At 37.0% G+C, this 22148-nt stretch overlaps 1 protein-coding gene across 1 annotated transcript in view; it reads left to right on the forward strand.

Annotated features, from left to right (window-relative positions):
• Window positions 1-861: 861 nt before the first annotated feature.
• Window positions 862-22148, forward strand: part of NDUFV2 (NADH:ubiquinone oxidoreductase core subunit V2) — a 47537-nt gene continuing 26250 nt past the window's right edge. The window contains exons 1-4 of the mRNA XM_037143332.2: window positions 862-1032; window positions 18184-18249; window positions 20019-20081; window positions 20168-20284. Of these exons, the coding sequence (XP_036999227.2) occupies window positions 979-1032; window positions 18184-18249; window positions 20019-20081; window positions 20168-20284 (300 nt within the window). The 5' untranslated portion in view covers window positions 862-978. The remainder of the gene's footprint in view (window positions 1033-18183; window positions 18250-20018; window positions 20082-20167; window positions 20285-22148) is intronic.

Genomic DNA, 22148 nt, shown 5'->3' on the forward strand with positions numbered 1-22148 from the left:
ATAGAATATAACAACATGCATACCAGATTCAAAGAATTCATGTCATATCAGTTAGTTTTAAGTTTGTACTTAATCACTAAGTTGTAAGTTTGTATGTATTTAATTGGTGATGTTTTGGTTTTAGTTGTGTAAGAACTGCCTGGCAAACTCTCCACACACAGCAGGAAACACTGCTGTCCGTTTTATAGCTGTTACTGAATAAGCACTTGTTGAAATTTCCAGAGATGACCAAACAAACATCAAGAAGAAAGATTTTTTTTTTTATTGTGGAAAATTTCTAACATGTACGAAAGTACTGAGAATAGTAAGGAGAACTACCTCACGGCCTCAACAGCCAACCACTCTTAGCCAATACGGTTTCATTTATAACTCCCACTCTCTATTATTCTGACGCAGACTTCAGATATCATGTTATTTCACCCTTAAATAAGTCAGTACACATCCTTCAAGCAAAAGAATGGGAACCAAGGCATCTGGAGGTCGGTGGCAACCTTCCGCATCTTCAATTCCATAATCTGTAAAATATGACTTATAGGGGGTTGAAACGGAATATTTCTTAAAGTAACCACAATAAAAAAGGAAGTGATTAAATCCTTATAAGGCTCTCCACAAGGGAATCTCACCCCATAAATCCAAGTCCGTGTTTGAATCTCCAAGAGCCCAAGACACCACTCAAGACCGTTCCCTTTCAAGGATGAGACCCTATTGAAGCCGGCAAGACACAACCTTTTAGGGCCCTGAATGATCCTCGCCCCTCCCCTCTACCCAGGAAATGACCCTCGCTCCTCCCCTCTCCTCTGGGTCCCAGCAACCCTCGCGTGCCCCGCCCCTCCCCTCGCCCCACGCTTCCTCTGCGTAGGGCGGGGCTTGCGGCTCCTGACGTCAGGCCTGGCTCTGGGCCGCGCACGTCGTGCGTCCTGGGTGCTCCGTGAACCCTTCGTCTGGCGCCGCCGGGAAATACCAACAGCTTTGACCACCATGTTCTTCTCTGCAGCACTTCGGGCCCGGGCGGCTGGCCTCACCGCCCAGTGGGTAAGGAGGCTCGGAATGAGCCCCGGCACTGCCGCTGCCCTTCTCCCTCTTTCCTTGCCTCCTTTTATTGTAAGCTCTCGAGAGCCCTGGGCTTTGGACAGGCCTTCAGAAGGTGGCAAGGACACTGCGGCCTTCACCCTCTCCCCGGAGAGGTTGTTGCAGTTCCACAGCAAGCTAGGACCTCCGAGGGAAGGTCGGCAAATTTAACCGCGGCGGATGCGTGGCCTCCCGCACAGGGCTGGGAAGTTTACGCCTAACTTTGTCACGGAGGGGATGAAGAAGGCTCCGCTTGCTGTTCTGTTTTATCCTGTTTCACTCTAGCGCCTGGATCGGCCAGATCTGTTTCCTTTGGCCCCGCTCCTGAAGGGGGCAACTTGCATGTCAACCCCCTTGACCTTGTTGCTGACAGGTTGCAGCATTCTGAAGAGAACTCTGGAATTGTAGGCTCTGGCTCGATTATTTTTATGAGCGTTTCCTTAGGCCAAAGAAAGGGTGACCATAATGTTTCATTTGCTGCATTTGTGCCTTGCATATCAGAAAAGTTCGGTAAATAATCGTAACGAACGATGTAAGAGAACAGCACCACAAATACTGCACAACAGGGTTTTAGAGCTTGAATGGTTTTTTTGATATCCAAGTACATCTCATTTTAGGCAAGGAAATTGAATCTCAGGTTGAAACACTCAAGTTGACTTAAAAATGCAGATTACAGACATGACGATTATAGCAGGGCATTTACCGGAAAGAAAGAAGCCTTCTTGTCCTTGCAGTAAAATAGAAAGGTTGAGTCAGTTCTCAGGAGAAAAGGATATAGATAGTGCATGTAGTATAGAATAAGTTTAGGACTTCAGAGTTACACCTGAGTCTGGATGGTGACTTAACTGCCTTTTCTAACTTTTTGACTTTGGCTGTTATTTTTCTCACCTAGTTTCCTCGGTTGTAAAATGGGAACATTTCCATTTTGCACAGGTTACTCTTATAATAAACGTTTGAGGTCCTACTGTGGGTCATGCATATGTTATCCAAATAACAATGTGGATAGTAACTATAGGTAACATTTGGTGACTAAGTGCTAAGCACCGTGTTAAATATTTAAATTCTAAATTTTGTTTGAGGTTGGTACTGTTATTTCCTTGTATTTACATAATCCGATTTAAACATTTCCTGTTCTGGTGGAGTTAATAGTCTCGTATAGGAGGAACTTTAGATTAATAGAGTGTAAAAGTGCAGTGTTAGAAGTATGAATAAGGTCATACAATTTGATCTGAAGGTGGTGTGAGATTTTTCATGCAGGCAATGATAACAGATTGGGGAATGGGATCAAATGGATGGAGGAGAGGGTATTCTAGGTGGAAAAAATAATATAAGAAAAGACTTGATAGTTGGCAGGGAAAAGGTTGATATTATGAAAAGCCACAAGCAGTGTTGCTGGACTCCATTGTTATAGGTAAAGAGTTCCAAGATGAAATGAGAGAGGTGGGCTGGGTCCAGATCTTGAAACTCTGTTACATGCCATACTAAGAATTTGACTTTACTTTAGAGGCCATGGAGAGTCAGTGAAAGGTTTTAGAGGAGCAGAAGGACATGGTCAATTTTCTGTACTGGGTAGATCACTGGATAGAATTGAAGGAAAATTAGTTTGATTGGAGCCAGAGGAAGGAAGATTAAATAGATTAGAGGCTGTTACAGAACCCCTCGTGATGGCCTATGAGGATCAGGCCTTGTCTACTAGTAGGAAAAGTAGAATTAGAGTATAAATAGATTTTAGTTTCTTCTGTTTTTGAGGAAGGAGGTTAGAGGGTATAAATTGAAAAGCAGTGTTAACAGTGAAAAAGAACAATAACTTCAGGTAGTAGAAGACCATTTCTATCAAGTTTCTGCAACTTTCTCTCTTTTTTTAATAATCATTACCTGGTATATAATATATGCCCAATAAGTATTTGTTGAGTTGATGAATGTTTAAGTTTTGGGTTTTTTTTCCAATTTTATTGAGAAATAATTGACATCACTATAGAATTTTAAGGTATATAGCATGATGGTGTGATTTACAAGTTTTTACACAAGTAATACATTGTAGGAAAAACATAACGTTAAGAACAACAAATAAAATAAAATAAAAAATGAAAATCACCCATTGTCTCATCAATTTGGAAATTACCAAAATGTTTAACATTTTGAAGTGCAATTAACAGACCTCATGAAATTTAAAAAATCAGATGATATTGTTCACACTGTTTTTTAGCCTGTGTTTTCCCATAGTACATTTTGATCAGCTTTCTTTATCAGTAAACATTTCTTTTTTTTTTTTAATTTTATTTATTTATTTTTAGAGAGAGGGGAAGGGAAGGAGAAAGAGTAGGAGAGAAACATCAGTGTGGTCGCCTGTCACATGTCCCCTACTGGGGACTTGGCCTGCAATCCAGGCATGTGGCCTAACTGGGAATTGAACCAGCGACCCTTTGCTTCACAGGCCCGTGCTCAATCCACTGAGCTACACCAGCCAGGGCAGTGAACATTTCTATACTGTCATTTTTAATGAAGCACAGCATTCCATTATATGTTCTGTAACTTATATAATTAGACCCTTCCTCTACTTTTACAAATAGTGGGATGTCATATGACCTAGGAAAGATCAGGATAAGTGTGATTAAAGAGGTCCCTAATAAAATTGCTTTCCTAAAAGAGAAACCTTTAAAGAAACTATTTACATTTTCAAAGAAATTGCTTATTGTCTTACAATTTCTGCTTTATTAGCTAGCTGCTGTTTTCTTCAGCCATAGGTTTTTTAGCTCATCATAGTTTAAAAATTATCAAGAACTTGGTACTGTATCTAGAAGTGCTTGGAAAAAACTAGTTGCGTGACCTTGAGCATATTTCTTAATCTCTTTGACCCTCATTTTTCTTTCTTTAAAGTGCTGTAATACCTTATTGAATGATTGTCAAGAATTACCTAAAAATTATGAATTATGGATCAGTAGATAGAAGAGACTTTCTTCTTTTCTTTAGTAACTGCCCTTGACTTTCTATAATGTTAGCATCGCTGTACATACAGCTACCCCCTCTCTTCTAAGCCACTACTTAGTTTAGTAGGGATCAGAGGGTTGTGGTAGCATTTTCAAGGATTGTGTTTTCGGTTTTAGAACTTTTATGTTGTTTTTTTTTTTTATGGTTTATCATTTCAGTCATTGATGATATTTTCCTTAAGATATGACCTTAAGTGTGGTTGTGGCAGCTTCAAAATTGTTTGGTAATCTCTGTTGATTGTCCTTTTTCTTGGAAATGGGTTGTTTTTGTTTGTTTTGTTTTGTTTTGTATGTTGAGTAATTTTGGATTGTATCCTGGATGTTGTGAACGCTGTATTTTAGAGGCTTTAGATTTTGTTAGTTCCTCCAAAGAGTTGTAGACAGTTAACATGATTGTACTCAAACTGCTACCCAACTCCCTTTGGGCAGCAACTCAAATATTGGTTCATTTCTTTTAGCAGAGCTGCTTGGAGTCTGCCTCATGAGCATACATGGTTTGGGGTCATCCACAGAATTTGGGGCTTCTACTATCTTGCCCTTCCTTTTCTGGGATTTCCTACTTTTCCATGTCTGCAGTTGTCCCAAACTCATCTGCGGTTCTTCAAGCCATTAAGGTTGCAAGTTTTCTCTTAGGGTTTTAGCTGCCCAGCACCCAATTGACTGGGGCCTGCCTTATGGCTAAAAGATGTAAGGGAAAAAAACCTCCAAAATACTTCTTTGGCTTCTCCTAAGTTTACGCACCCCCTCTTGAGCTTGAGTGCATTTGATTTTTCTCTAATGCCTTCAAAAAGTTTTTTGTTCTTTTATTTATTAAAATAATTTCTCCAGATTTTAAAATAACATGAGTGGTTTAGATGGATAATATCTACTCCATCAGTTATACTAGAAGGAGAAACTTCTGTGGTAGCATTTTTTTTCTAAATTCCAAGTTTTGTAGAATGAAACATTCTCTCATTCCATTAGAGATTTTTAAACCTGATTTTGCAATGTCCTAGGGTATCTACATTTTGCCTTAAAGACTCTAAAGGACTTCTTAAAATTAAAAAAAAAAAAGGCATTTGTATTAGTTTGCTATTACTGCTATAACAAATTACCACAAGTTTGGTGACATAACACAAATTTACCGTTTTATGATTCTGTAGGTTAAAAGTCTGACATGGGTCCAACTGGTCTAAAATTAAGGTGTTGACAAAGCTATATTTCTTTCTGGAGGCTGTAGGGAAGAATCTGTTTCTTGGCTTTTCCAGCTTCTAGAAGTTGTCTTTATTTGTTGAATCTCGACCGCCTTCTGAAGGCCAGCAAGGGCGTCAGGCTCCCACAGCACTTCATGTCACATCACATCACGTCACATCACTCTGATCTTGCTTCCACCATTTGTCGTATATCCTTCTCTGACTTTGCTCCCTCTTCCAAATTTTAAGGGTCCTGAGAGACTACCTTGGGCTGTGATAATCTAGAATAATCTCCCCATTTTAAGGTCAACTGGTTAGCAACCTTAATTCCATCTGCAAACATACTTCTCTTTTGCTGTGGATATTAACATATTCACAGCTTCGAAGGGCATGGGGGCATCATTATTCTGCCTGCTACAGCCCTAAGCAGTTTAGGGGAAAGAGAAAATGGACCAATTTTTAAGTCTATTCAGTGAGTTTCAGTAGGCCATTATTGGCACACTACAAATTCGGATCTTTATATTGGAGGTGTGAAGTCAATCTCCATTTCAAAGATACGAACAGTGGAACTTACCTTCTCTTTGGGCACTATTTAATATCAGGCCAGTACATTGTGTAATAAATTATAGGTTTATTGACCCTGTCAATATGATTTTCCACTGTGAAACCTTGACTTACCATTTTTGGAGTTAGGTCAGGAAGCATGTTATAAATCAGTGGTAGGAAATTTCTTTCATTCAATAAACATTAAGGACCATGTTTATATACACTTTTTGCTTTGCCTTGTCAGGGGAAAGGGAAAGTGGCTTTATGTGTGGGATACTTGGCTAGATGTTATCCCATTTTTAGGTGAGACATCTAAAGATAACCCAGGCAAATATGCCCAGAATTACATGGTATGAGCCTAAATTGGGTTTGTTTGCAAGTCCTGTTTTTTAAAAAATTTTAACCTACCTTTCTGAAATTGCTCAAGTTTACTGAGGGAGATTGGTATGTGTGGTGAAGATTTAAATTTAATAGGTGCTATAAAGTGATTTCACTTTGCTTAGAGAAAAGAGATGGTGGTTCAGGGGCTTTAGAGGGGTAAAAGGAGGTTAACATTGGTCATGATGGATGAGGGAGGTATATGGTGACCTAATGTAGGTATAGGAAGCTCTTATGTACAAGGACAGTGATGTTAAAGAGCATGGCAGTATGGACAAGGAATGACCTGTTGTGGAAGATGAGGCTGGACAAAGTCACAAAGGCCTTGTATCTCATACCACAGCGTTTAGATTTTATTCTGTAGGCAAGGAATGATTTTAAGTAGGTGAGTAGTATAATTGATCCCTGCCACTGCTCCCCAAAATCCCTGGAAATGTGGCGAAAGGTGAGACTGGAAGTCAGGAGACCATTTAGAAGGCTATGGAAGCAATCCAGGAGAGAAATGAAAGTGTTTGAACTCGGGATAGACTCAAGAAACATGAAGTAGTGAAAAAAACAGGATTTAAAAACTGTTTTACTAGAATGGGTAAGACTTGGTGACTGACTAAATTGAGAGAAAGAAGGGGACCCTGGGATGTTTTTCATGATCATGGTTTAGGCCACTGGTCTGCAATGACTATCTAATATTGAATTACCATGGGGTTGAAAGAAATATATTGTTATATCCTTTTTTAAGCAAGATGAGACATAATTTTAAAAATTGTCATGAATAGCAAATCGACATAAAGAGGAAACAAAATAAATCATGACATAGCATTTCTCTGCATAGAAAAAAAACAACAGTTTTAATATGTGTCCTTGGGGATCAGTATAGTAGGCAAACTTATACGATAATTTCAGAGGTAAAATAGTATAGAACCTACCTATTTATAGATGACAAATCTATGAACTCTTTCTGTAGAGAAGCAGTTGTTTGGGATTAAACTGTGGAATTATGTACCTAAGATGGCTAATAAATTTATCAGGGTATTAAAAATATGTATCTTGGGACCTGGCTGGTGTAGCTCAGTGGATTGAGCACGGGCCTGCGAACCAAAGGATCACGGTTTGATTCCCAGTCAGGGCACGTACCTGGGTTGCAGGCCAGTTCCCAGCAGGGGATGCACAAGGGGCAACAATACATTGACATTTCTCTCCTTCCCTTCCCCTCTAAAGATAAATAAATAAAATCTTTTAAAAAATATGTATCTTGGGAGAAATTTTGGAAAATTTCTTTGTCAGTTAAGGTTCTGAACCATGATTTGCAACCCAGAAAAGTGATCTAGTCTTTACTAACATCAATTTAATGTGCTGTTATAGTAAAATAAAGATGTTAAAATATTTATTGTAGAAATAGTAGTTAGTAGTAGAACATGATTTTATCCTTTTCTAGTTAAATTGTTTTATTCAGGTTCTAAGATCTATTGTTCCTGGAATGGCTCTTTATTCCAAAGTGAAACTGAATTCAAATGGATTATTAAATAGCATAAAGATGTTAATTCAAACTTAATATCTTATTTCTTTTTTTGGTCTTTTCCTATTTTTATTTTTTTTAATATATTTTATTGATTATGCTATTACAGTTCCAATATTTTCCCCTTTGCACCATTTCACCTCATACCCCCATTCCCTCCAGCAATTCCCCCCATTAGTTCATGTCCATGAGTTATGCATATGTTCTTTGGCTACTCCATTTCCTATACTTTTTAACATCCCCCTGTCTATTTTGTTACATACCAATTTGTACTTTTTAATCCCTGTACCTTTTCCCCCATTCTCCTCTTTCCCCCTCCCAACTGATAACCAGCCAAATGATCTCCCTATCTATGATTTTGTTCCAGTTCTCCTAGTTTACTTAGTTTGTTTTTTAGATTCAGTTTTGTTGATAGTTGTGAATTTATTGCCATTTTAATGTTCATTGTTTTGGTCATATTTTTATTATGTAATTTCCTTTAGCATTTCATATAATAAGAGCTTGGTGACGGTGAACTCCTTTAATTTTACCTTGTCTGGGAAGAACTTTACCTGCCCTTCCATTCTAAATGATAGCTTTGCTGGGTAGAGAAATCTAGGTATTAGGTCCTTGCTTTTCATCACTTTTAATACTTCTTGCCAGTCCCTTCTAGCCTGCAGTCTTTTGAAGAATCAACTGTTAGTCTCGTGGGAACTCCTTTGTAGGTAACTATTTGCTTTTCTTGTGTTTCTTTTAAGATTCTCTCTTCATCTTTGATCTTTGGCATCTTAATTATGAAATGTTTTGGTGTAGTCTTCTTTGTGTCTATCTTGTTTGTGCTTCCTGGACTTGTATTTCTATTTTTTTCACCAAATTAGGGACGTTTTATTCCATTATTTTTACAGGTAAGTTTTTAACTTCTTGCTCTTTCTCTTCTCCTTCTGGCACCCCTACAAGCAAGTCAGATGTTGATACATTTGAAGATGTCTCAGAGCCTCCTTAGTCTATCCTTGTTTTTTTTAATTCTTTTTTCTTCTTGCTGTTCTGATTGAATACTACTTTTCCTCTTATGTTTCAACTTGTTGATTTAATTCTCAGCTTAATTCCCTCCACTGTCCAATGTTGGTTCCTTGTAGATCTATCTTTTTTTTTCTTTCTTTCTTTTTTTCTTTTAGATTTCTCCCCATATAACCCTAGCGCCCTTCCAGCTATTGCCCTGGTGCTGAATATTCCAGAAGGGCTGAGTCTGCCAAAGTCCTAAGTCCATTGTGGACCCTTTAGGAGGAGTCTCCTGATAATCCCACAGTTTCTTCCTCCACCGTAGTCCCTGCTGTTTTTTATAGCCAGAACATAATGGGGACTTATCTTCCTGGTGCAGGAACCCTGGGTTGTATGGTCTCATCTGGGGCTGATACAATCCTGAGGTATCCTTTCCAGGTTTTATCCGCCACACCTATGTGGATAGACGTGGGACTGCCATTTCTGTCTCTGTGCCTCTCCATGCCTCCATGCCTCTGCCTCTCCACCCCTTCTACTTGTCTAGATGAACATGGCTTCTTTAAATCCTTGGTTGTTGAACCTCCATACAATTTGATTTTTTGACAGTTCAGGTGATAATTTGTTTTGTAGTCTAGTTGTAATTTTTGCTGTTGTTGTGCCAGGAGGCGAGGTGTGTTTACTTATGCCTCCATCTTGACTGGAAGTGTAATATCTTATTTTTATTGAAAGTGACATGGTTATTATAATGGATATAAAGTAGATGAAGTTCCTAAAAATAACCCAAAACAGGGGTCTTAGAAATAGTCATGTTCTGGACTTCCTCCAAGATGGAGGCATAGGTAGAAACACTGTGCCTTCTTGCACAACCAAGTTTAAAGACAACAAAGTTTTAGTTAAAAAAAAAAACAACACAGCCAAACCACAGAAAATTGAACAGTACAGGAGTCCAACAACAACTAAACACTCAGCCAGACCCATAAAGAGGGGTGGAGCCAGCAGCGGAGCAGGTGGGGCAAAAAAGATCCCCCGACCCAGGCGTGCAGGCAGCCAAGGGCAGATCCCAGATGTGGGGGTGGTGACGGGCAAACCCAGTGAAGGCACAAGGCGGCAGGCTGACCACGGTCACACATTTGTGCACAGATAAACCAGTGAAGGAGTGAGCAGTGAGACAGACTGGGTAGGCCCCAGCAGCGGGAAGGAGCAGAGGGGACCGATATTGCCCCTCTCTGACCCTGCCCCCATATACAGCATCACAAACCAACGACTTGGGCGGCCCTGCCCTGGTGAACACCTAAGGCTCCTCTCCTCATACATAACAGGTGCAAACAGATCAAAACATGGCTCAAGAACAGCTCAGAGCCCCAGAGCCAATAACTCTAAGCAATGAAGAAATAGCCAACCTATCAGATGCACAGTTCAAAACACTGGTGATCAGGATGCTCACAGAACTGGTTGATTTTAGTCACAAATTAGAGGAGCACATGAAGGCTAAACTAATTGAAATGAAGGGAAATGCACAGGAAACCTATAGTGATGGAAAGGAAACTGGGACTCAAATCAAGGGAGTGGAGCAGAAGGAAGGAAAATGACCAAACAGAAAAGGATGAAGAAACAAGAATTCAAAAAAATGAGGAGAGGCTAAGGAACCTCCAGGACATCTTTAAATGTTCCAACATCCAAATTATAGGGGTACCAGAAGGGGAAGAGGAACAGCCACAAGTGGAAAATTTATTTGAACAAATAATAAAAGAGAACTTCCCCAATCTGGCAAAGGCAATAGACTTCCAGGAAGTCCAGGAAGCTCCGAGAGTCCCAAAGAAGTTGGACCCAAGAAGGAACACACCAAGCCACATCATCATTATATTAGCTAAGATTAAAATGAAGGAGAGAATCCTAGAAGCAGCAAGAGATAAAGGGACAGTCACCTACAAAGGAGTTCCCATCAGACTGTCAGCAGATTTCTCAAAAGAGACCTTACAGGCAAGAAGGGGCTGGAAAGAAGTATTCCAAGTCATGAAATCCAAAGACCTACATCCAAGATTAATTTATCCAGCAAAGCTTTCATTTAGAATGGAAGGGCATATAAGTGCTTCTCAGATAAGATCAAATTCAAGGAGTTCATCATCACCAAACCCTTATTTTATGAAATGTTAAAGGAACTTACCTAAGGAAAAAAAAAGATGAACAGTGAAAGGACAGCAAACTCACAGTTATTAACAACCACACCTAAAACAAAAGCATACTAAGAGGACAGCTAGATCAGGAGCAGAACCATAGAAATGAAGATCACATGGAGGGTTAGCAACAGGGGAGTGGGAGAAGGAGAAGGGGGAGAAGGTACAGAAAATAAGTAGCATAGATGATAGGTAGAAAATAGATAGGGGGTAGGGCAAGAATAGTATGGGAAATATAGAATCTAAAGAACTTGAGACACGTGGTCATAAACTAAAGGGGGAAATGGTGGGGGAGGGTGTGCAGGATGGAGGGGAATAAAGGGGGGAATAGAACAACTGTAATGGCATAATCAATAAAATATATTTAAAAAAAGAAAAAATTTTTAAATGAGAAAAATAGTCATGTGCTAACTTGTTAAAAATGAGGGCTAATATTTATCAGTTTACTCTCATTTTGATTGCTTCTTTTGTTGTACAGTGGCACAAATAACGCCCCTCTTTATTACAAAATCTTATAAAATCATAAGCATGTAATTCTGTAACAAAAATATCATAGTCAAGCACAACATATGATATTTTAGGTGAAATGTTCAAATTAAAACTATAAATTGTTACACCCATATTATTATCCTACCAACCACACTCAAGCAGGCATTACTTCTGCTGGGCCCTGTATAAGCAAATTATTTGAGCCCTTTTTCTGTTATTTTGAAGAAGTTAACTTCAGTCATTGAAATTCAGTTGCTGAAATGCTATGCAATTTTTATATATTTAGATTTTCTATAGGAACAGAAGAGTGGCATTTACTGTATATAAAAAAATAAAAAAACAGTAAATAGCTTGATTTATATATAGCATATACATTCATCCTTCTCTGTCTAAATAGGAACATAGCCAAAGGAGGCAGGCCTTTTCATTTCCAATTTGTTGGCCTATATATGTATGTCTGGTTTTCTTAATTAAATTCTTGGGTTTCTTAGACCTACTCTGTCCTTCGAAAGCATTGATTTTTAACCTTTTTCTTCTTGTGGCACACATAAACTAATTACTAAAATCCTGTAGCACACCAAAAAAGTTCATTTTTTACTGATCTGGTAAAAAATAGGTATAAATTTTATTGACTTACAAAAAATAGTAATTATCTACCATTTTTGCTCCAAAGTAACTTAAACAAAAAAAAATTTTTATTTTTAGACAGGAGGAGAGAGGGAGAGAAACATCAGTGCGTGATTGCCTCTTGCATGTCCCGAGTCCACAACCCAGACATGTGCCCTGACCTGGAATCAAACTAGCCACCCTTTGGTTTGCAGGCTGGCCCTCAATCCACTGAGCCACACCAGCCCGTGCCAAAGTGACTTTTTAAAAAATCAAGTGTCTGTGGTTGTAATAAAGGATTTCTGGTACCAAGAATTAACCGAGCAGATGAAACCTTATTCAACATGACCTATAGGATGCAACTCTGTTATATGACCTATATATTTGTGGCTTAAGACAGGGCATTCATACCAGGTGGCTATTGTTGTGTCGGCTGTTGTAATTTTTTTTTTAAATATGACAAGCTAAGGGAAAAGAGCTCAGTGTCCCTGACTAAATAAATAGGTATTACATGTTTTAAAAATACTTACAGCACACCAGTTGAAAATCACTGTTTTAAAGCTCTGATAACATCAAATAGTTACATTCAAAGGGTTAATAATAAGGTCATGGCCTTTTTTGTCATTACTACTAAGATCTAAAATGAGTTCTGGCACTTATTAGTGATGTGACCTTTATAAGTATTCGTAACTTGTTTGAGTCTCTATTTTCTGGATATAATACATTTCATGAAAGTTATAAGGATTAAATAGTGTATATAAAGCTTAGTGGCTGACACAGAGTACTTCTTATAGTTAATGATAGCTAATATGTAATTATAGCTAATATATAATAGCTAATATAGTACATACTACCTGCAAGGTAACACCATTAAACACTTTACATGGATTTTCTCTTTTAATCCTCACAATAGTCCTATGAAGTATGTACTATTATTCCAATTTCACAAAGGAGGAAAGTGGCTCTGGAGCCACTTTTTAACCATCTTGCTGAATTGTCTCTATGCACATAGGGTATTTATGGAATCTTAGACAAGTGATGGAAACCGATTTCTGAGGTATTGGAATGTGAAGATGTAGTTCTTAGAAACAGTGAGATTGACAGTTCTATTTGGTATTGGTCCTTTTGAACATCACATGCACCATCAGCAGAAAAGTATTTTAAAGATTAGTTTGGTGACATTAGACAGAATGATTTGGATCGGGGAAGGGTCAGCTAGAAAACTGTTAGAGTAACGCACAGACCTGAAATGAAATAGAATGGTGATAGTAAGAGAGGAAGAGGAGGAAGGATTTTCATTTAAAAAATTGAAATGTGATACACATACATGGCAAATAATTCAAACAGTATGTAAGTATATATATTAAATACAAAGTATATGTTAATATATTAGTAAAGAATAAGGATAAAGGTAAGTTTATTAATATATGTTGCATATATTATGAGTAAATGTTCCTCGCATTCCAGATCCTTGGTCCCCCTCTTTAGAGATAGCTACTGTTAATTGTTTTCTTTTATAATATCTCTATGTTCATATTATTTATTCCTTTATTCTTTATATACTATTCTTTATATTATAATAGTTTTCTATATTTTGAAAAATCAGCACAACATGGAGACTGGGTGTTTGTAGATTTGACCTTCTTGTCAAGAACTGTCAAGGCTCTGAGATTTTACTCTACTTGCAAGCAAACAAGTTAGCCTGCCTCAGTTTTGTGGTTGCTGGCTGAGACTCCTGAGTCAGAGATGCAGGACTTTATTACTCAGAGCACAGCAGGCAGCATGAGCTTCATGTTCATGTTGGTTCCCCTTCACCTTAAAATACCATAGGAGTGACTTGGAGCAGCCCAAGTGAATGTTATGCATCACCACGGTGGAGTCCAACCACAGCTGCAAGAATACCTGCTCAACCTTTGCCCCAGAGGGAGACATTCTTTACAAAGATCCTTGAAACGGTAGTCTGAAACAAAACTTACTAATGTTTAGTGCCAGAAGATGGTTAGAAGATGTGCAGAGACCTGATACCTATGGAAAATTATCTATCAACATTACTGCTTCCTCCTTTCCCACTTTAAGTAAAAGAGAAATTTGTATGTTGAATTCAGTAGAGAGGAAGGAGGTGATATTTTTTAACTATTTAAAATATATTACACTTACATGAGAAAAATCAGCAGTCTTATGTGGATATATATATAAGTACCAAAAAATAATGTTCATCGTCTCTCTCTTTCGAGAGGGGCAGGAGAGAGGCTTGTCTGAGTGGTAGAAGTAAAAAAAATAATGTGCAAATGCAAGAAACTCAGTAATTTGTTCTTTTTGTGCCCGTTGAGAATGACTCTTTGTTAGAGCATATTAAAAGGCCTGATTTTTTGCAGTGGGGTGGGGGGGGGGGCATTGCTTACAAACAAATGTAATTTATTTTTTAAATTTTATTTATTTTTTTTATTTCTTTTTCAGTTGTCCCAATTTTTCCCCCATTGCCCACCTCCATCCAGCCCAACCCTTGCTCCCACAGTCAGTCCCCACACTATTGTCCATGTCCATGGGTCATTCTTTCATGTTCTTTGACTAGTTCCTTTCTCCTCTTTCTCACCCTTATCCCCCTCCCCCATGCCCTCTGGCTTCTGTCAGTCTGTTCCAGGTTTCCATGTCTCTGGTCCTATTTTGCTTGTTAGTTAGGAATAAAGTACTTAGGAATAAATTTAACCAAGGAGGTGAAAGACCTGCACTTGGAAAACTGTAGAACACTGAAGAAAGAAATGGAGGAAGATACAAATGAATGGAAGCATATACTTTGTCCTTGGATTGGAAGAAGTAGCCTCTTTAAAATATCCATTCTACCCAAAGCAATCTATAGGTTGAATGCAAGCCCTATTAAAATACCAATGGCATAATACACTGATCTAGAACAGTGTGATTTTTAAATTGTTTTAATTCTTAAAAATGCAGTTGTTTAAATCTTCTACTTCTTAGTTGTTAAATACTTTATCCACATGTCAGCTAAGAAGATGGGGTAACGCTTTAACAGGTTATATAGTACTTTAAGAGAAACTTCATTATTTGAACTTCAAAAAACTCCACTAAGTGAATATCCCAGTTTTATAGGTGCAGAAATTGAGGCTTAAAAAATTGTGACTTGGGCAAGGTTACATGTTAGTAAGTGACATAGTGATGGGCTGTATACAAATCTTTAAAAAAATTCATCCGAAGCTCTTATGTTTTCTTTTATTTGATAACATGTTTTTTCCTAACTGTTCTCAAACAATAGTAATCTGTTGTGTTCAATGGTTTGGGCTTTAAAACACTTCTTTTGGGGGTAGCAGTGTCTGTGTATGTAATATAAGCTCATGTCCATGTACTAAATTACAGGTCAGCCAGAGTGTGCCTCACTAAATTTTCCAGTATGTAACTACATAGGCCTAAAGACCAATTTTCAAGGCTCTTTTTTATAAAATTTTAAATAAAAGTATGTGACAAAGTAGTAAGGAAAGGATAAAATATTTAAGCTGTTTTGAGATTGGCGGTATTTAGTTTGATGCACAGGGAAATTTGAAGGAGATATAGGATTAACAGTGGAGGTGATAAGTTTTGTTTTGTACCTGATGAATTTTTTAAAAGATTTTATTTATTTATTTTTAGAGAGGGAAAGGCAGGCAGAAAGAAAGGGAGAGAAACATCAATGTGTGGTTGCCTCTTGGGCACCTCCTGCTGAGGACTTGGCCTGAAACGCAGGCATGTGCCCTTCTGGTAATTGAACTGTGGTCCCTGTGCTTCACAGTCCAGCGCTCAATCCACTGAGCCACACCAGCCAGGGAAGTACCTTATGAATTTTTTTATGTTATTAATTTTCTATGTCATTATTTTTAGGAAATAGGATTTTTGTTAGAATTCTTAATATTTATTTAAAACCTCCCTATGTCGGGCTTTTTAGTTGTTTGTATTTTGCTATAACAGAAGTAGAGAAAGCATTTCTCTATTGAGAAAGCATTTTTATATCAATCATTGTACTCATTTTCTAGTATTCTTTTTTTTTTAAGATTTTATTTATTATTTTTAGAGAGGGGGGAAGAGGGGAGAATGAGAGGGTTGCCTTTCAAATATCCCCAACCCTGCAAATGGGACCTGGCTGGCAAACCAAGTGTGTACCCTGGCCAGGAATTCAATGGGCAGCCATTCCCTTTGCGGAGTGACGCCCATCCAGGCAATACCAGTCAGGCCTTTTTCCCTATGATTCTACAGGATAAATTTCTAAAAGTAAAATTAAGTTAAAAGATAGAAACTTTCTTTGGTCTGTCCATGCTTGGTGCCAATTTGCTTTCTTAAAAGACTATCAATTTTTACCTAATGTATAATAAGCACCTCTCCATACACACAACAGAACTGAATGTTATCTTTTAAAAAAATCTCTCCTAATTTGATAGCTGGAAAATGTTAACTCATTTAAAGTTGCGTGTTTTTAATTACTGATAAGTTTAACTGTTTGAATTTTGTGACATTTTTGTTTATATTTACTCATTTTTCTCATGGATTTATATGTATTCATGACCTCAAGCTGTTAACTTTTTGTAATCAAATGTGTTTTAAGATTCTAGAATCATCAGTGTAGAGTTAATAAATGAAAACAGATAAGCTCTCAGTGGCAAAGAACTGTAGAAGAGTACAGAACATAGAACTGAACTCAGTCCTGAGAACACCTAACCTGAGGGAGCACATAAAAAGCCAGCAAAGCAAGCAGAAAATGTTGGGTTAGAATAAGAATAGAGAGGACTGGATACTTTCCCTCCTCTTAAATTAATCCTTCCTTACTTTACTGTGAAAGCCTTTGTTTTCTCTTGGAATTTAGTTAGTTAACTCACTGTTAGTAAAAATTCTTATTTGATTTAAAATATGTGTGTATGTATATCTTTTCAGATAAGGTGGTTGTAGGAACTGTCTTGTAAATGTGAGTTTCTGTTACTCCTTCAAAGCTTTATGCCTATGTTGTTATAATGTTATTTGGGGATTATGGCCTTAGTTTTAATGTTTATTTTTGTCCAGGTTTTGGACAGGCAAATCAGGGATATAAACATAACCTTATATTTAATTCACAGATTAACCCTGAAGCAATTTGGGAGAAATTGAATAAAAGTATAATAACATAAAATGTCATATCATTACTTAATATGCATTGCATTTTTAAAAAGTCATATATCTCTGACACAAAAAATATAATAAACACTGTGTATCCACTTGATGCCTAACAGAGAAACAAAACCTAAATATTTGAAGCCCCCTGTGTACCACTAGTCGACTGAATGCTCTCCTTCTACATTATCCCAATGTCGATACTTATTACTCCCGTATTTTATTGTATCTCCCATTCTGCACCTGGGCCTTGTTTTGTTAATTAAAGCAAATGCTGTATGTAAACTTATTTCTTTAGCTGAATTATTATTTGGACCTAGGGAACTGTTAAATATTTGATTGTGTTGTATATCACTTTACTTCTCTGTTATGTTTGGCTTCTTTTTGGATCCAAATCTTCACCAGTTCCATGCTTGGTTTAATCCAGTGTTCTACCACTGTTATTAGTATAACTCAGAAATTAGGATTTCTGAACAATAATTGAACTACTTTTCTGGGGGGAGGGGTGGGGAGTGGAGAAGGTAAAAATGATGAAAGGAGCAACAGAGTAAAGAGGATGAAATGCAATGGAAAGGGGAATCAAATGGATTTCTTCCAAAACAGTTGAGTATGGTCAGTCTGCATGGCCTCCATCATAAGCAGCTTTCTGAAACTGTTTGTATGGCAGACGTATCTGAACTAAGTAAAGAAAAAGGGAGATAAAGTAGACTCATTTGTACAGAGTATGTGACTCATTTGTACAAAATGAAAACATGTTTATGAATGTCCACACTAAATGAAAGCTGGCATCCAACTTGATTCAGACAAAGGTGAAAAGCCAGTAAGTTAATGGTATGCTAACTCTTACAAATGTATGCCAATGGAGTATTGTAGAAAGGATACAGAACTCAAGATTTGGTTTTGATCTTGGTTCTTCCATTTACTCTTATATGTGACCTTAGGCAAGTTAGTAACCTTACTTTTGGATCTCCATTTTTTTATACCTCTCCTAAAATAAAATGGGTGCGGTGTAGGGTGGTAGACCATGTCTCTAAAGTTCTTTTACTTCTGTAAATTGATTCTGTTGTTTTTATTTATGTATCTTAAAGTATTACCATAAAGAAAAATTTTTAAGGCTTGTGATTTACTAAACCTTATTAAAATTTTAGGGAGGATATACAAGGAATTTACATAAGACAGCTGTGCAAAATGGAGCTGGAGGAGCCTTATTTGTGGTAAGTTACTAGATTTCTTCACAATGAAGAGACTTGAAAATTGAGGTAAATCTGTTCTCATAATCCAAAATATCTTAAATAGCCATGTCTTTGGTATATCCTGGCCATTGTGAGAATTTAAATATAGCTAATTGTAAATTCACTACTTTTCAAAAGATGTGTGGCTCCAGCTGAACCTCTCAAGTTTAAGTTGGTACCAGGGCAACTCTGGGAATAAGAATTTAGATTATTATTTGGTGAAATTACTGTGAGTGAGCCCTAACCTGATTTCACATTTTGAGTTCTTAAAGTTTAGGTGTTTGTTCACTGAAGATTCTGAGGCTGCAACTTGAGGAATCCCAAAATGGCACTAGTTAGAAACTTAGGGATTTTAGTAGTACAATGAATATATTGGCAGTTGACCTTTGTATTTTTGGTTTCCAGGGTTTAACTACAGGTATAGGTCAATAGCCTCCCCTCCTTAGTTGCACAGTTCAGAAAGGATAAGATAATTTATCCCCCTTCTCTGACAAAGGTACAGTTTTCAGGTGTTACTCTAGTATTGTTTAAAGGCAGTTTATTGGACTTGTATGATTTAGAGTTAGTGGTATAGTTTTATAAACAGTTATTTTCCAGGGTGAATCTTAATGTTAGTTGGCATACTATTGATAAGTAAATTCCTGCTTTATATTTTATCATCTTTGTCTAAAAACATTAAATATGCAATTTTTGAGATCATTGTTCAAAGTTTTCATTTTTCCTCTTTTATGTCCTCGAAGAGAAACTGAACGTTAACATATTAAGAGATTCAGTTCTGTGTTCACCTTACATATAAAACATTAATCATTGTAAGTATTCGTCTCATTGTGACTCATAAGATTTCCTGTTGACGTGCCATTTCTTGTGAGTTTTTAAAGAGGGCTTGATCTTTTATGGAGAAAAAAATAAATCTTACTGTTGGCTAGTTTCTGTTACAGAAAACTAGCTGTTGACTACTTTCTATTATATAGGGAAGAGATGGTGTTTTTGCACCTTCTCTAAGGTAGTGAGTCCCTTTGACAATTTGATACCCTCTCTTGGAAAAATGTACATATCTTCACACTCAAAATTTTGTCTTTATAAGGCTTCTAATAATTAGTACTGTTTTGGTATTTACATTAGAAGACCTTATTCTCTAAGTTGGATAACTGTTTGGCTTTTTGGTCCTAAAGCTACTTCTTTTAAACATTAAATGGTGACTTCTAAAATTTCTAAAATTTTGGATTCTGCTAATATTACTTTGGTAGTCATATTCATCACGTGTATTTAATAGTTGGCTTTGTCATTCTTTTAAAAATTTTTTATTTATTTTTATGTTTTACAATGGTTCCAATTATTTTCCCCTTCAGTCCCTCTGCCCAGCCTGCCCCCCACTTCCATAGTCAATCCCCACCCCATTGTCCATGTCCATGGGTCCTTCATGTATGTTCCTTGACTAATCCCCTTCACCTTCTTTCAAACAGTCCCCTCTCCCCCCTTCTTTCTTACTGCTGTCAGTCTGTTCTGTGATTCTGTGCCTTTGGTTCTCTTGTTCATTCATTTATTTTATTCATTAGATTGTTTTTATAAGTGAGATCATGTGCTATTTGTCTTTTTCTGACTGCCTTAGACATTGTTTTTTATGTAGGGATAGATAGATTTGTGTCTCTTGAAAATAAAATGATTATATGATCAGTATAGTAATATGCAAAGTTATTCACACTTTTGAGGAATTTTAATCATTTTGGAATATCTTTTTTTCTTTTGATTAGCACAGAGATACTCCTGAGAATAACCCAGATACTCCATTTGATTTCACACCAGAAAACTATAAGGTATGATGAAATTAACATTGTAATTAATATACAAAATATTTAGTATCTTCAGGTGTATAAAAACAGGTGCTTTTTCTTTGATACAGAGAATAGAAGCAATTGTAAAAAACTATCCAGAGGGGCATAAAGCAGCAGCAGTGCTTCCAGTCCTGGATTTAGCCCAAAGACAGAATGGATGGCTGCCCATCTCTGCTATGAACAAGGTACTAATTTTATTGTTGCCTTTGCTCAGAAAGAGGTGAGATTGTGGATGGTAACCCTGTTGTGTAGAAATGTCTCTGACAGTCATGACTGTCAAAATATAAGAGTTTGAAGACCTTTAATCATTTATATGTTTCCCCAAACTACATTTGTGTTTTTGTTGGTTCCCGTAGTAATGCTGAGAACTGAAAAGGTAGAGTTTTTATTTTTTTATTGTTTATGCTATTACAGATGTCCCATTTTCCCCCCTTCACTTTCCCTGACTCAGCCCACCCCCACTTCCATAGTCAATTCCCATACTGTTGTCCATGTCCATGGGTCCTGCATGTATGTTCTTTGATTAATCTATTCTTTCAGTCAGTCCCTACTTTCTCCCTCTCCTCTTACAACTGTCAGTCTGTTCCATGTTTCCATACCTCTGGTTCTGTTTTGCACGCACATTAGTTTATTTTGTTCATTAGATTCATCTTCTGAGTGAGATCATATGATATTTGTCTTTCACCAACTGACTTATTTCATTTAGCATAATAGTCTCCAGTTCCATCCATGCTATTTCAAAGGGCAGGAATTCCTTCTTTTTTCCTGCTGCATAGTATTCTATTATGTAAATGTACCATCGTTTTTTGGCCCACTAATCTACTGATGGGCACTTAGGCCATTTCCAATCTTGGCTATTGTGAATTGTGCTACTGTGAACATAGGGGTGCATAAATTCTTTTGAAATGGTGTTTTGGGAGCCTTAGGATATATTCCCAGCAGTGGAATCGCTGGGTCAAAAGGCAGTTCCATTTTTAATTTTTTGAGGAAATTGCATACTGTTTTCCACAGTGGCTGTACCAGTCTGCATTCCCATCAACAGTGCACTAACAGTGAAGAAAGGGTACCCTTTTCTCCACATCCTTACCAGCCCTTGATTATTAATGATGGCTATTCTTACAGGTGTGAGGTGATACTTTATTGTAGTTTTAATTTGAATCTCTGATGGCTAGTGATGTTGAGCATGTTTTCATATGTCTATGGGCCATCTGATGTCCTCCTAGGAAAAGTGTCTGTTCAGGTCCTCTGCCTATTTTTTAATTGGATTGTTTCTTCCTGGTGTTGAGTTGTATGAGTTCTTTGTATATTTTGGAGATGAAGCCCTAGTTTGATATATTTTTGGCAAATATGTTCTCCTCTACAGTCATTCCTTTTCATTTGTTTATGGTTTCTTTAGCCATGCAGAAGCTTTTTAATTTTGACTTAACCCTTTGACTCCCCTTTGTTTATTTTTTACCTTATTTCCCTTGCCCTAGGAGATATACTGGGAAAAATAGTGCATTGTGAGATAATCTGAAGTTTTACTTATATTTAAGTCTTTTATCCATTTCGAGTTTATTTGGGTGTATGGTGTAAGTTGGTGGTTTAGTTTCATTTTTTTGCATGTACCTAGTCCAGTCTCTCAAAATGTAAAACGTGATATATGACACTTGATTGTGGCACCTTGGAATTAACAGCCTACAGAAATTCTGTGAAAGATCAATATAAGTTAGTCAATTCATATTTAAAATTCATTTTAGTCATATTTTCAGCACTATTCCAATATCAAGTTTATTCATATTCCATTAATATAATTACAATTGTGTGTTATTATGTTACAGTGTAAAGTGCTATACAAAACCATATATTACCTGATTCTTATGAGAATCATAAAACAAATAAACCAATGTGATATAATGGAAAATAGAAAATATATTTGACTTTGAGCTAAGAGGGGTCTTGATTTTTTTCTGGACATACTTCCTCATCTAAAGTGAAGATCTTTCCCAAATGTTACATTACAATTTCTAAATGATAAGAGCTAGGAACTATTTTCTTTGTAATATAATT

This window comes from Artibeus jamaicensis, unplaced genomic scaffold (genome assembly GCF_021234435.1).
Source record: "Artibeus jamaicensis isolate MK-2021 breed Jamaican fruit bat unplaced genomic scaffold, CSHL_Jam_final contig_511, whole genome shotgun sequence".
NCBI lineage: Eukaryota > Metazoa > Chordata > Mammalia > Chiroptera > Phyllostomidae > Artibeus > Artibeus jamaicensis.